Source organism: Bos taurus, chromosome 5 (genome assembly GCF_002263795.3).
Source record: "Bos taurus isolate L1 Dominette 01449 registration number 42190680 breed Hereford chromosome 5, ARS-UCD2.0, whole genome shotgun sequence".
NCBI lineage: Eukaryota > Metazoa > Chordata > Mammalia > Artiodactyla > Bovidae > Bos > Bos taurus.
In genome coordinates, this window is record NC_037332.1 from 82,398,086 (window position 1) to 82,414,559 (window position 16,474).

Below are 16,474 nucleotides of genomic sequence, written 5' to 3' on the forward strand. Positions count from 1 at the left end.
GGAGAGTACGAAGAACAGATCAACCTCTTGTTGATATACCTGTACAGATCATTGGCCAAGTCAGTAGGAACAGCATTCACCTACCTCTACAAATTGCTTTTCAGCACATCATCCTTTAAATGACAGCCCTGACATGGATAAATGTAGGTACTGAAACTCCCTAGGCCATTCATTCATATTTAGTGATTTGGCCAAGGTCACATGATGCAGTGAGTTAAGTGATGACCCCCCGAAAGATATGTCCATGTCCTAATACTAGGCCCCCTGAGAATGTGACCTTGTTTGGAAAAAAGGGTCTTTGCAGATGTAATGAATTTAATAATGATCTTGAGATGAGATTACCTTGGATGACCTGGGTGGATCCTAAATCCTATGATGAGTATCCTAATTAGAAACAGAAGAGGAGAAGACATAGACAGAGAAACTCATGTGGAGATGGAGGCACATTGTAGTTTTTACAGCCACAAACTAAGGAATGCCCAGAGTCACCAAAATCTGGAAAAGGAATGGAAAAATTCTCCCCAAAAGCCTTCAGAGGAAGTGTGGTCTCGCTGACCCCTTGATCTTGGATTGTTGGCCTCCAAAACTATGACAGAATACATTTTTTTGTGTGTGGCTTTAAACCACAAAGTCTAATTTGTTATAGCTACCACAAGAAATCAACCCATATGGCTGGTAAGTATATGGACTAGAATTTGAACTAGGTTTTCTGATTCCCAAACCATGGCTCTTTTCATTGTACCTAGGACTTGGGTTCAGATTAAGGAATACCTAGTTCCTACCTCTGGTGCTTTCACAACCCAGTGGCGCCTCACCAGAGATGAAGGATTATTACATTTACAGATGAAGAAACCAAGGCTAGATTTTCGAAGTATGATGTGACTCCACTATCTCTTAGCTACCGCTTTGTAAATAAAAGGCATCCACAATTTCAATTTCTTTCCACTAAATCTTTGGCCAGGATATTTAAAAGCAGCAGAAACACTGTGATGTAGAGAAAGACAACCACATTGGGAAGCAGAGAACAGGAGTCTAAGGCTTGTTCTACTGCTGTGAGTGTTGAACAAGTCACTTAACCACCATAAAGCTCAGCTTCCTAGGCTAGCAAGAAAATTGAGCCAGACCATCTCTAGAGTTCTATGTCCAATAATCTCTGATGACATTTCATATCTTCATCAGTCATTTTACTGTAGTGGTTAATATATCACAAAAGAGTCAAAAGGCAAGAAATAGAAATAAAAAGAGTTTTTTAAAAAAAATCTACAGGACTAGGACTTCCCTGATGGTCCTGTGGTTAGGACTTTCCCTTCTAATGCAGAGAATATGAGTTCAATCCCTGGTCAGGGAGTTAGGATCCCACAGGCCTCATGGCCAAAAAAAACCCAAAGCATAAAACAGGGGCAATATTGTAACACATTCAATAAGGACTTTAAAAATAAGTAAATAAAATCTATAGGACTAAATAAAACCTACAGGACTAAACACATAAAGAAATGTGTGTGTTTTTAAAATAACAGACTAAATGTTGCATAAAATACACAGCCTAAGGGTTTCCCTCATAGCTCAGTGGGTAAAGAATCTGCCTGCAATCCAGGAAACCCAGGTTTGACCCCTGGGTTGTGAAGATCCCCTGGAGAAGGAAACGGCAATCCACTCCAGTATTCTTGCTTGGAAAATCCCATGGAGAGAGGAACCTGGTTGGCTACAATTCATGGGGTCACAGGAGTCGGACACGACTTAGTGACCAAACCAAGGGCATTGAAAGTGAAAGTTGCTCAGTCGTGTTTGACTCTTTGTGACCCTGAAGACTATATGGTCCATTGAATTCTCCAGGCCAGAATACTGGAGTGGGTAGCCTTTCCCTTCTCCAGGGGATCTTCCCAATACAGGGATCAAACCCAGGTCTCCCGCTTTGCAGGCAGATTCTTTACCATCTGAGCCACAAGGGAAGCTAAAGACATTACTTTCCATTATGTGCAGCTTTTGGAAGAGCTCATATTGCTCGGAAAGTGAAAAATGGAACTCATCATATTTCCCCTCAACTAGTCTAGTTCCCCACTGTTGTATATGGCCCCCCATTCATCCAAATGTTTCTGTCTGAAGACTGGAAGAAGTCCTTGAATTGTCATAGGAGACATTCTTTTCCCTCCTCGTTACCCATTTCATATCCGCTTAGTATAATATCCACTAATACTGCTTATCTTTTCAGTCAGTGTCCTTGCATCTCTGCTCATGGCATCCCAGTCAGGCCCTATCTCAAGTCCTCATCAGTTCCTGCCTCCTATTGGTGTCCTGGCTTCCTGCCTGCATCCTGCTCTATCCTAGCCTCAGCATCCTGCCTGCCTGCTTACCGGTCATGCCTTTTCCTGCACCCTTCCTCTCTCACAACACTGTTTCTCTTTGACTCCTTTATCTTTGCATGTGTTATGCCTTCTTTCTGAAATGCTTTTCTTCTATCTAGACCATCTTTCGAAACTCAGTTGTCATATCCCCAGTCTTAAGCTCTCCCTCCTGTATACTTCATTAGCACATCTGCTCCTTCTAGGGTGGATTTTTTGTACACACTCTTGTTCTTGCCTGAGTCCCTCCTAGTGTGTGAGCTCACTGAAGGAAAAGAATTATATATATAATATCCTAGCACATTTGTTGTTGTTCAGTCACTCAGTCCTGTCCAACTCTTTACGAGCCCATGGACTGCAGCACGCCAGGCTTCCCTGTCCTTCACCATCTTCTGGAGCTTGCTCAAACTCATGTCCATTGAATCGATGATGCCATCCAACCATCTCATCCTCTGTTGTCCCTGTCTCCTAATACATAGTGGATGCTAAGTGGTTATAGAAATACATTCTGTTTGTGAGAGATGCAAACAAAAGCAGGAAATAGGAAAGTCTGTTCACTGACCTGGCATCCGAAATCGGCACTATATATAGCATGCCAGGGACTGAAAATGGGAAGCCAGTGCAAAATCTTCATTTCCAAGTGTTTTAGGGGGCTTTGATGGTTAGACATGGCAGCTTTGGCAGTCTAGCTAAAAAGCCTATTTTGTTAATTAAAAAAACAGTTGACCTTATTTTGCTCCTCTTAACTCTTTGTGCATTTCCTGAAATTGTCCTTTAAATCTTTGTCTTATAAAAGACAAATGTAAGATTATGCAAAGTAGAGACCTTCTGGTTTGCTTTCAGAGAATAAAAGGAAAAGATTTCTTCCTCAAGACATCATATGTTTGTCCTTTTTTCAGCACAGAGCTAAATTTATTAATAATTATTTGTTAATTATGTGACTGCATGTGATTTATTTTTCTGTAATTAAAGGATTTTCCATATAAATAAATGAACATAAAGAAATACAATCATAAATTTAAAGAAATATTTTCTTAAACCTTTATGCCCTGACTTGAAGTTTGTAAGAAATAGTCTATAATAATGAAGGCATTATACCCTTCATATAGCCTGCACGTGTAGACTATGTGATAAATCTTATGGAGTGAATAATTTTATTATCTAACTAGACTTATTCTATCCCAGGCCAACAAGTGATAGCATCATTGTTCACTGACTAATAGTAGGAACATTTTCCTGGAGTCCACTGACAAGGACCCCACAAAGAAGCAGATAACAGTATTTACAGAGTTTTACCCTCAATTTATGTGTTCACTAAGTTCATGGCTCCCACATCTCATTTTCCCTTTTCTTTCCCCTCTTTAAGACTCCTCTTCTAATTTAGAAGAGGAGTTTTTTGTTTGGTTTTTTTTTTTTTTTTTTTTTGTAATGGGTATCTGTCTCTTTCCACTTTTTGACTGTCTCATTATTATCTATACTCCACACATCTAACTCTATCCCTTCACACCTTCTATCCCCTTCTTTTTCTTTTTTCTGTATATTTATTTTTATGTATTTATTTTGCTGTACCAGGTCTAGTTACAGCACTCAGGATCTTCTATCCTGTGACATCTTTCAGTTGCAGCATGCGGACTCTTAGTTGTAGCATGTGGGATCTAGTTCCCTGACAAGGGATCAAACCCGATTGTCCTGCATGGGGAGCTCAGAGTCTTAGCCACTGGACCACCAGGGAAGTCCCACTTCTATTTCATTTGTTTCTTTTTCTTTTTTCCCTTACTGCAGAGTCCTTGAAAGTAAAGTCCAGCTTAGGATATTCTTTGAGGACTCTTCCTTCTATGGATTGTAGAGTTGGCTGGCTATCCCCAAGCCCAAAAAGTATTCAAAAGAGAAGTAGACAAAAAGATGAATCCTGGACTTCCTTTGAGGGTTGAATAAGCCTCAGAATAGGAAATACCCACTCCACAGATTGGAAAGCACCTTCCTCTGTAGCCAGTAACCTGGGGAATCTATGGGGGAGATTTGCATATCAATAATAAAAGGAATCTTAGCCATGCATTTGCTTTGAACTAAATGAAAGCATAAACTCTTTCCATGACAAACTCCAGCATCAAGTTTCTCCATTCATGTCAGCTAGATGACTGAATTTCAAAGACTGAGAGAGGTTCAGACTGAATTAAGAGTAAATTAGTGCTCATTTCAATAGCATATATACTAATATTTGAATGATACAGAGATTAACATGGCCCCTGAACAAGGACGACATGCAAATTCATGAAGTGTTCCATATTTTTTGAGAAAGTTAAAAAAAAACTCATTTAAAATTGCTTCAAAAGGAATAAAACACCTAGGAATAAATAACCAAAGAGATTAAAGACCTATACTCTGAAAAGTATAAAAAAATTAATGAAGGAAATTGAAGATGATACAAGAAATGGAATGATATTCTATACTCTTGGATTGGAAGAATTAATATTATTTAAATGATCATACTACCCAAAACAGTCTACAGATTTAATGCAATCTCTATTAAAAATACCCAGGACATTTTTCATAGAACTAAAACAAATAATAATAAAATTTATATGGAACCACAAAAAGACCCTAAATTACCAGAACAATCCTGAGAAAAAAGAAAAAAGCTGAAAGTATCACCCTTCCAGACTTTAGACTATACAACAAGACTATAATAATTGCAACAGCATGGTACTAGCACATAGATCAATGGAAGAGAATAGAGAGCCCAGAAATAAACCCATACATCTATGGTTAATTAGTCTTTAACAAAGAAGACAGGAATATACAATGGAGAAAAGACAGTCCCTTCAATAAGTGGTGCTGGAAAATCTGGACAATCACATGTAAAACAATGAGATTAGAACATTTCCTTACACTGTAACAAAAATAAACTCAAAATGGTAAATTGTTAGAAGAGAACATAGGCAGAACACACTTTGACATAAATTGCAGCAATATTTTTTTGTGATCTCCCTAAGGCAAAAAATAAAATAAAAGCAAAAATAAACAAATGGGACATAAACAGAAAAGTGGTATCACCTCACACCAATCAGAATGGCCATCATCAAAAAGTCTGCAAGTAACAAACACTGGAGAGGGTGTGGAGAGAACGGAGCCCTCCTTACAGTGTTGGTGGCACTGTGAATTGTTTGAGACCCCATGGACCATAGCCTCCCAGGCTCCTCTATCCATGGAATTCTCCAGGTAAGAATACTGGAGTGGGTTGTCATGCCCTTTTCCAGGGGATCTTCCTGACCCAGGGATCAAACCCAGGTCTCCTGAAATGCAGGCAGATTCTTTATTGTTTGAGCTACCCAGAAAGTCCATGGATATTCCTTAAAAAACTAAAAATGAAGTTACCATATGAGCCTGCAATCCCACTTCTGGGCACATATCTGGAGATATCTATTCCTTTACAATGACCTAAATCAAATCCCTTGCGATTATACTGTGGAAGCGACAAATACATTCAAGGGATTCGATCTGATAGACAGAGTGCCTGAAGAACTATGGACAGAGGTTCGTGACATTGTACAGGAAGTGGTGATCAAAACCATCCCCCAGAAAAAGAAATGCTAAAAGGCAAAATGGTTGTCTGAGGAGGTCTTACAAATAGCTGAGAAAAGAAGAGAAATGAAAGGCAAAGGAGAAAAGGAAAGACATATCCATCTGAATGCAGAGTTTCAAAGAATATCTGGAGAAAATCATAAGTCAAAAGGATACATGCACCTATGGTAGCACTATTTCCAATAGCCAAGATGTGGAAGCAGCCTAGATGTCCAGTGACAGATGAATTTAGATAAAGGAATAGATAATAGAATATTACTCATCCACAAAGAAGAATGAAATAATCCCATTTGTAGCAATATGGATGAACCTAGAGATTATCATTCTAAGTGAAGTAAGCCGGGCAGAGAAAGACAAATATCAGATGATATCACTTATACATGGAATCTAATACATATATTTATTTTCTTGGGTTCCAAAATCACTGTGAATGGTGACTGCAGCCATGAAATTAAAAGATGAGTAATGGATCTCTGTAATGCATCCTATTGGGAGACAATTTACAATTCAAGAACAAACCTACATAGAGTAATTTTCTCTGAGGTGAAACATGTCACAGTTATTTTGTAAATTACAAGAACAAAAATAATGTAATGCACAATTCTCTGTACGGGAACACTAGTAAGTCCGTTGTGTAATAACAGCTGCCTTCAGAAGAAAGAGTACCTCCCTCTTTTTCAAGCTCTGAACATCTTGTACCTGTTAGGAGGAAACCTTAAGATATATCCTTACCATTTTAGGATATGAAATGTGAAGTTTCTCTCTTCACCCACTGTGATGTTTAAGTCTGTCTCTTACCCATTTTTTAGTCTCCAAATCTTGAAGGAAGTCAGTTTGACGGTTTTCAGAGAAAATGTCTTCATCATCTGTTCTGTCCAAGTTGTGGTCCATCTTGGTAAATTCCCTTAGCAAACTGTAAGTCACACGATGGAGAGGTTATTATGATTTCTTCAGTCTACAGTTTAGGGCTGCCCCAAACATTTCTAAAGGAAGAACACCTGGATCTTTCTGGCCCCCAAAAGCACCTGCTACTCTTGTACTGATTTTATTGTGTGTGAGTAATGTCTAGTGCAGTGTATTACTTGAGATAGAAATAGAGAGGCTGGATAAATATTTGTTGATTGACTTAATAAATGATTTAACAGTGAGATTCTGAATTCTAAAGCCATTGCACGAATATACTGTGTGTGTGCAGATGTATGTGTAAAATAAACAAATAATAAATGTTCTTCTTTTAAAAGTATAATTAAAAAGTATCATATGGTAAAACCCTGATAGTTCAGCAATTAGGAATCCATGATTTCACTGCTGAAGGCCTGGGATTGACCCCTGCTTGGGGAGCTAAGACCCTATAGGCCATGCAGCATGGCACCCCTCCCCCAAAGAAGAGTGTCTTATGGTTCATAGGAAAGGAGTAAGTCTGTGCTACCATCATGATCTCTAGATTCTGAGATGTCCTCCTCCCAACATTCACTAGTTTACTTATTCTTCCACAGAGATTCTATGCATAAATAAGCAGCTATGTTTATGTAAATATATATATATGCTTTTAAAAATACAAATTAGAGGATATTACATACACTTACTGTACTTTATACGGCTTCTGTAGAAGTTCAGGCAGTAAAGCACCCACATGCAATGCAGGAGACCAGGGTTCAATCCCTGGGTCAGAAAAATCCCCTGGAGAAGGAGATGGCCACCCACTCCAGTATTCTTGCCTGGAGAATTCTATGGACAGAGGAGCCTGGAGGGCTACAGTCCACAGAGTGGCAAAGAGTTGGACATGACTGAGTGACTAATACACATATGCTGTACTTTATGTTTCTTTCTTAATGACTTCTTTTGGAGTCCATTTCATATTAGTACTTATAGAGCTGCCTCATTTTAAACATTGTTATATGGTATTCCCTCCTGAGGCTATATCATAATTTGCTAATCAGTTCTCTATTTATATGCATTGTTTCTAATCAATTACCACTACAAACAATGCTGCAATGAATGTCCCTACACGTCTATGTGTATATGTGCAAGAATATCTATTGAATAAGCTCTACAATAGAATTGCTGGGTCAATAGACACATATACTTTAAAAATGTGTGTGTGTGTGTGTGTGCGCATCAGTAGCTCAGCCATGTCTGACTCTTTGCTACCTCATGGACTGTAGTCTGCCAGGCTCCTCTGTCCAGGGAATTTTCCAGGCAAGAATACTGGAGTGGGTTGCCATTTCCTCCTCTAGGGGATTTTCCCAACCCAGGGATCAAACACGAATCTCTGGCACCTCCTGCATTGGCAGATAGATTCTTTACTACTATGCTACCTGGGAAGCCCAAAATTTTGATAGAGTTTACCAAATTATGTTTTAAAGAGGCTAAATCCATTTAAAATTCCAGAAAAAAAAATGATGAAAGTTCCTGTTTTCCCATTATTTTCTAAAATCATGTATTAGAAACGTTTTTGATCTTTGTCAATCTGGTAAATTTAAACTGGTTTATCACTGTAGTTTTAATCTCTTTTTATGAGAGTTTGAACATCTTTACCTGTGTGTATAAAACTCATTTGTGTTTCCTTTGTTGTGGTAATTGTGTTGATACTCCCTTGCCTATTATCTATTGGACTATTGTTATTTTGCTGGACTGCATATATGTGTGTAGATGTATACACACACATACTCACATATACTTTTGAATGAATCACAATATACAAGTGATAAAGGCCTATGGCAGTAGTTTCTTATATATGGGTCTTGAACCTTGAGGTGGGGGCCTTCTCTACCTATCCTTCAGAGAAAGTGGTCCTGGAATCAATATACATTTCTATAGATTTAAAAAATACTGCTGACATATAAACATAATATAACATAAACATATACTGTTTCCAAATGTATATGCTACTGTTATTAATAAGTTATAAATGAATTTTAAAATATCTTTGATGTAGTAGCTTTTTTGACATATGAGAGGTTCTGAGAAATCTTTTCCTTTAAAAAATTGCTTTTGATTTAAAAAGGTTGTAAACCATTTTTATAGTATACAATTTTATCATATATTGACAAATGCATGTATGTATTTATATGAATATTTGTACTTCCTCTACTCTAGAAACCATTTTAAATGGTTGATATCTTTAGCAGGTTAAGGTAATAAAAGTACAATACATGAATATTTTTCCACAAACTGAGACTAGAATCTTGACCATTCCTATTGACAGATATCTGCCTAGTTTCTGACCGTAGTTCCCTTTACTGTCTCATTGGAACTACCACACTACGTATTCATTAGGTCAAAACTAGAAGAATTGTAGAGAAGGATGTCAACCCAAACCCTGAATTTGGAAATCTCATCCTTTGGTCCTACCAGCCTGAGGAAGTCTCCAGACAAGACCAAGGACCAAGGACCAAAGACCAAGACAAAGGAGCCCTGGGAGCTCAGCCCTGACTTGTTTCTGCACTGTGCCTTCAGCTGCATCAATGTTTTGAAGAAAGCCATTGTTTTTCTCTGTCAACTCTTGCTCCTTCCCAACCGGCTTCATCTGCAGAGGCATCTCATCACTTAGCTTCATGAGAGCCATCTCTTCAGCACTGCAGGGGTGATGGTATATTTCTTTGTACTTGTAAAGCTGATGTTTGTTTTATTCTTTTCTATTGTGGACAAGTAAGTTATTTCTCATTTTTCACTACTATGAACAATATAGTGGGCTTCTCTGGTGGCTTAGACAGTAAAGCATCTACCCGAAATGCAGGAGACCCAGGTTCAATCCCTGCGTTGGAAAGACCCCCTGGAGAAGGAAATGGCAATCCACTCCAGTATTTCGCCTGGGAAATCCCATGGACAGAGGAGCCTGGCAGGCTCCAGTTCATGGGGTTGCAAAGAGTCGGACATGACTGAGCAACTAACACACAATCAATATAGTAATGAATATCCCTGTTTGGGAATTTTCAGTGCGTCTCTACTACTTACTTAGAATACCAGGAACTCCTGGTAATATGATATACTGATTTTTTTTAAGGATTTAGAAAAATATTCCCAAATTTCTTTCTTAAAGGTTCAACCATTATACAGTATATGTCCGGTAGCTGTGTATGAGAACAAGAAACTTCCTGCCTGCCTGACTGGCAAGTGTTAGCTGGAGAGCAGAGAACTGAATTGTAAAGACTATGTAAGTAGTAAGAAAAATCATAGTGAAAGGAAATAGGAAAGAAGGTAGAAAGGGTGAGACAGATTCTGGAAAGCTCATATGAAAAGCCACAAGAAAGTATTTAAGTGAAATGTAACTGGTAGTAATCAGAGAAGGCAATGGCAACCCACCCCAGTACTCTTGCCTGGAAAATCCCTTGGACCGAGGAGCCTGGTGGGCTGCAGTCCATGGGGTCGCTAGGAGTCGGACACGACTGAGCGACTTCACTTTCACTTTTCACTTTCATGCATTGGAGAAGGAACTGTCAACCCACTCCAGTGATTCTCCCTGGAGAATCCCAGGGACGGGGGAGCGATGTCGTCTCTGGGGTCGCACAGAGTCAGACATGACTGAAGTGACTTAGCAGCAGCAGCAGCAGCCACTGGTAGTAATGAGCAGAGATCAGAGGGTTGTGTGTTAGCCCTCAGTCGTATCTGGTTCTTTGTGACCCCATGGACTGCAGCCAGCCAGCCTCCTCTGTTCATGGTGATTCTCCAGGCAAGAATTCTGGAGTGGAGTTGGGTTGCCATTCTCTTTTCTTCTGCCATTCTCTTCTTCCCAACCGAGGGATCAAATCTGGGTCTCCTGCATTTCAGGCATATTCTTTACCATCTGAGCCACCAGAATAAGCAGAGATCAGAGGACTGTACCCAGCCCTATACAGCAAGAAATCTTCTCCTCTGGGCACTCAAATGGGTGACTGTAATAAATTGTCACAGAGGGTGGTCTGGACCTCAGGACCTTGAGAGACAGAATTCCTAAGGGACAGACGGGACTGTAGACTGACAAAACAGGAAGTGATTGGCAAGCATTTTTCTGGAAGAGTGATTTATGGCTATGATTAGGAACAGATGGAGGGAAAAACACTGGGAACCATAGAGATACTGGAATCATCTGGGCAACCAAGGGCTGGCCAATCAGTCTGTGGCAAAACTGAGCTTTATCTTCAAAAAAAATTTTTTTGTTGTACTGAGTCTTCCTTGCTGCGCACAGATTTTCTCTAGTTGCAGGAAACAGGGGCTACTCTTGTTGTGTGGGCTTCTCACTGCAGTGGTTTCTCTCGTTGCAGAGCACAGGCTCTAGGCACATAGGCTCCCGTAGTTGTGGTGCATGGGCTTAGTTGCCCCGCACCAGGTGGGATCTTCCTGGACCAGGGATCAAGCCCATGCTCCCTGCATTGGCAGACAAATTCTTAACCACCGGACCACCAGGGAAGTCCTGAGCTTCATCTTTGACCTATATGGGGACCCACAGTGGATGTGGCGCAAAGGGGACTCCTGTGAAGGAGAAGCTACAGGAAGATGCCAGAACCTAGAGTGTGACAAAGAAGAATAAATCTTTCATCTCTTTCAGGAAGGACTCTGTGACCTGCCCCATCTCATATAGCTCCCATCTGGACAGTTTGTCTTGTGTCCTGAAGATAGTAAACATTACCAAGACAACTCCAAACTCTGAAAGATGAATGATCACTGAATTCTGCTGAGTTTTGTGTCTCTTTCCAGTCCAAAACTAAAATATGCTACAAATAATAAGATTTCCTTATTTTGGCAACTCTTTGGCATCCTAATGGCTTCCATTGGTTGCTTTAAAGGAAAATCTCTTCCTCTAAAATCAAGTAGCTTCACAAATTCTGTCCCCAAACATTTTCTCACATTTCAAACAACAACAGTCAGAGTCCTAATGATGGCTTATGTTTGTGCAGCTCCTAATAAATTACGAAGTACCTCCCACACATTTCTTTATCTGTGTGCACACTTAGTCACTTAGTCGTGTTCGACCCCTTGTCATCCCATGGACTGTAGCCCACCAGTCTCCTCTGTTCATGGGACTCTCCAGGCAAAAATTCTGGAGTGGGTAGCCATTCCTTTCTCCAAGGGATCTTTCCGACCCAGGGATTGAACCTGGGTCTCCTGCATTGCGGGCAGATTCTTTACCGTCTGAGCCTACAGGGAAGCCCTCCTTATCCAGTTCCCACAATAGCACAGTAAAAAAAGTTTTGTTGTGTTGTTTGGTTGCTAAGTTGTGTTCTACTCTTTTGTGACCCCATGGACTATAGCCCACTGAGCACCTCTGTCTGTGGGATTTCCCAGGCAAGAATATTGGAGTGGGTTGCCATTTCACCCTCCAGGGGATCTTTTGCAACCCAGGAATCAAACTCATGTCTCCTTCAGCTCCTGCATTGGCAGGAGGATTAAAAGGTATTAGCCCCATTTTCTGTGACTCTGGGAGATGGTGTAATGTATTTAGAATCGTATAGCATAACCAGGACCCAAAACGTCCATGTCCTCACAGCTACTCGTAAGAGATTTCTCCCCCACATCAAAGATAATCTAGACCATACTCTCCAATAAAACTATCTGTGATGGTAGAAATGCTCTCTACACTGTTCAGTTCAATAGTACCAGCCACCTATGTCTACCTGTGAGCAATTGAGATGTGACTAATGCAACCGAGGAATGAATTTTTGATTTAACTGAAATACACTTATATTTAAATAGTCACATGGGCTCCCCTGGTGGCTTAGAGGGTAAAGCATCTGCCTGCAATGCAGGAGACCTGGGTTAGATCCCTGAGTCGGGAAGATCCCCTGGAGAAGGAAATGCCAACCTATTCCAGTACTCTTGCCTTAAAAATCCCATGGATGTAGGGGCCTCGTAGGCTACAGTCTATGGGTCACAAAGAGTCGGACATGACTGAGCGACAACACAAGGAACACAGGGATGGAGCAAGGGGCTACCATACTGGACAACTCAGAATTTTCTGGACCAGGGATCCACAAGCTATCTTTGGCAGGCCAAATCCATCCTGTTTTCTGTTTCTGTAAATAACATTTTTTTTTTTTTAAACACAGCCACACCCATTCCTTCACATATTGTCTGTGAGTGCTTTGGTGCTGGTATGACAGAGTGGAATGGTTGCAAGAGGGACCTAAATTTGGCATGTAGAGCCAAATATTCACTTTCTGGCCCTTTATGGGGAAAAAAAAATTGCCAACCCCTGTTCCAGACCATATTTTTCATGATAGTGGGTGTTTCCTACAATGAATCAATTGCAACTTCACGACTTCCCTGGTGATCAGTGGTTAAGAATCCGCCTGCCAATGCAGGGGAAAGTCTGATCACTAGCCCAGGAACATTCCACATGCCATGCACCATAACTACTGAGCTTGTGTTTTAGAGCCCATGCTCTGCAACGAGTGAAGTCACTGCAGTGAGAAGCCCATATGCTGCCACTAGAGAGTATCCCCTGCTTGCCACAACTACAGAAAGCCTGTGTGCAGCAACAAGACTCAGCACAGCCAAAAATAAACTAAATTAACTAAATAAATAAAAAGAAAAGATTTTGGATTTTAGAGAGTCAGGCTGAGTTCATATCACAGCACCAATACATAGCAGCTGGGCATAATCTTAAGGTTCTAGGTCTTACTTTCCTCATCTGTGGAATGGGCTTAACAGTGTCAGAGAGATGCAAACACTTGGTGATGATCTCTATCTGTTTATAATTAAAATAGAAATGGGAGCTATTGTAAGGTATCTTTGACCTCAAATATTACAATAATTATAACAACAATAATAATATGCTTATACACGTGCAGCACCTTCAGTTTATAAGGCGCTTTCACTAAGGTATTTCTCTAATCCTCATCTCCACCCTATATAGTCAGTCAACCAAAGCAGATTTTATTACTTTTTTAGACATAGAAACTGAGAGAAACGATCCATGATCTATCCAGAACTTTATTGCTAGAAAATGGTAGAAACAGGATTTTAACCTGTAAATTTTGGCTACAAGTTTTGCAATCATCCTACTATTAAATGTAAATTTGATGCCCACTATGTTTTCAGGCTAAAGAATTCACCTGCATGCAGGAGACAGGGTTCAATCCCTGCACCTGGAAGATCCCCTGGAGAAGGGAAATGGTAACCCATTCCTGTATCCTTACTTGGAAAATCCCATGGAGAGAGGAGTCTAGCGGGCTACAATCCATGGGGTTGCAAGAGTCAAACACGACTTAGTGACTAAATAGCAAAACAATATTTTCATGGGTCAGTCAGCAGCCTTCTTACCTCAAAATAAAACCATCTTTTGAAGCACCTTATAAATAGTTATGTAGTGTGCGTCCTTGCTACTCAAAGTACGGTCTGTAGATCAGCAGCATCAGTATCAAATGGGAGCTTGAATCTCAGATCCCACCCTAGACTCACTGAATCAGCATCTGCATTTTCACAAGATCCCAGGGGATTCCTAATTCTGTAAAAGTTTCAAAGTGCCTGCATTCTAGGCCTCATCAGCTAGACTTCTTCTTCTAGTCTTCTCCCTCCTCCACCTTGGCTCTTTATTCCTATATGTTTACACTATGGGCCTCTAGGAATTTTGGGTACAACTGAGTGAATCCCTCCTCCTTCCCCCTCTGCTGCTGCTGCTAAGTCGCTTCAGTTGTGTCCAACTCTGTGCGACCCCATAGATGGCAGCCCACCAGGCTCCCCCGTCCCTGGGATTCTCCAGGCAAGAACACTGGAGTGGGTTGCCATTTCCTTCTCCAATGTATGAAAGTGAAAAGTGAAAGTGAAGTCACTCAGTCGTGTCCGACTCTAGCGACCCCATGGACTGCAGCCTATCAGGCTCCTCCATCCATGGGATTTTCTAGGCAAAAGTACTGGAGTGGGGTGCCATTGCCTTCTCCGCCTTCCCCTTCTACACTTCATCAAAACCTTTAAAGTTACAAATTTGGAGAAGTGTTAGTCAAAAGGAACAGAACAACTGTTTCAAGAAACAGCTGATGAAATCTATAATTTACATTTTTTGGACATTTTCTCCAGGCCAGACCACCTACCTGCTAGCTGGTCAGTTTGGGATCTCAAAAAATTTATAGCATGATATTAAGAATCAGGGATTTGGTGTCATCTTGGCCCTGGCACAGTTATAATGAGCAGGTATGGCTGTGAAATTGTATATACCTGGTAATATCCTTGCTCCTTCCAATCTGATGATCACAGATACCTCTAAGTTCAGTGGGATAGGCTAGAAACAGTCAAGTTTCCCTGGAGAGTCCTGGTGATGCTGGGTCCTCCTTTCCCCAGCAACAAAGGCAGAGAGGAGGCCATTGATGAGGGTGCACACCCGGGCAGGTGAGTTTGCAGTTGAACTTGCCCTCTTTGACATTCCGCTTAGAATGCAGCACATGTGACCCTTCAACCCCCTCTCACAAGGTTCCAGGGACATAGTGCTCTCCTGTTTTTCTTTTACTTGTGTCTCCAGCCTGTCTCCAAGCTTCCTTGCTTCTTTTGCCAACTCTTTGGAAATGAAATCCTGCCCTGGCCTCAACTCTCTGTCCATCCATCCACTGGGGTCTAACAGGAGGCTCTGGGATGATCTTCCAACCACAGCTTCTCCCATGTCTGCCCTTTCATCTCCTTGCCTAAACAAGGCATCCAAGACCTTCTACGATGGAGGACAGAACTTGACCTACTCCTTCCCCACTTCAGCAGGAATGAGGAAGCAGTTTATCAACTTGCAAACCAGGGCTGCCCCTACTCAATGGTTCGGTCACCTATTTGCCTTTGAGGTCCACATTTCCTCTTACTGCCCTCCACAACCCACTTTCACTTCCTCTAGGAATTTTATGCCAAGTTCACATTTCCCCCCACATCTCATCTTCTCCCATCATTCTTGGGGAATCCAGCAGATAACATTCTGACTTTATAGGTTCTCAGCCCCTCAACTCTTTTTTTTTTTCATTATTTAGAGAATACTTTATTAGTTTCTGTAATCAAACCCATGTAGATAAGACCTTACATATTTAATACAGTGTGTTACCCCTGTACAAATGGAAAAAATTATGTTTAACGTTTCTAGACCAATATGGCTGTTAATTTCTGTACAATGCCAACCCAACATGGTACAACTGGGATACTTTTTCCAAAGTTGACAGCACAGTTAAAGTTTCCAAAAATTCAAATTATATATATATATGTATATATATATATAGATTTATTTATTTATATAAAAAGACCAATAGCAGTATGTTATGCATCAATAGCAGCAACAGCTTTTCCAAGTTCTGTAGTCATCTGAGCAAAATTATAGAGACATCCAGCACACTCCATTAAAAAAAAAAAAAAGTAAAAAAACAAAACCTCAGAAAACAGCAAAGTTCTGTTACTGTTGTGGTACCTGTTGAGGTAGCCCCTCAACTCTTAAGGCTTTCCCCTTCACCTGCCAAAATTATTCAGCAGCACTGAGACCAAACACAGAACTTTACTTTATAAGCATGAACATTAGAATTAGATTGTTGATGGAGACCTGGGTTTGCCATTTATTAGCTATTTGATTTGCAGCAAAATTTAAACTTTTGTCTGAAAAATGGGGCTGAGACTTC

At 40.5% G+C, this 16,474-nt stretch overlaps 1 protein-coding gene and 1 non-coding gene across 3 annotated transcripts in view; one reads left to right on the forward strand and one right to left on the reverse strand.

Annotated features, from left to right (window-relative positions):
* Positions 1–15,268, reverse strand: part of SMCO2 (single-pass membrane protein with coiled-coil domains 2) — a 40,131-nt gene extending 24,863 nt beyond the window's left edge. Inside the window, exons 1-2 of one of the 2 annotated variants that reach the window (XM_024992345.2) lie at positions 15,054–15,268; positions 6,720–6,834 (exon numbers count right to left, since the gene is read on the reverse strand). In XM_024992345.2, the coding sequence (XP_024848113.1) occupies positions 6,720–6,812 (93 nt within the window). In that variant the 5' untranslated portion in view covers positions 6,813–6,834; positions 15,054–15,268. The remainder of the gene's footprint in view (positions 1–6,719; positions 6,835–15,053) is intronic. The other variant, XM_024992346.2, reaches the window with a different exon arrangement.
* Positions 4,527–4,630, forward strand: LOC112446918 (U6 spliceosomal RNA). The gene has a single exon (XR_003034992.1). It is a non-coding gene; the product is annotated as a U6 spliceosomal RNA (small nuclear RNA).
* Positions 15,269–16,474: the final 1,206 nt, after the last annotated feature.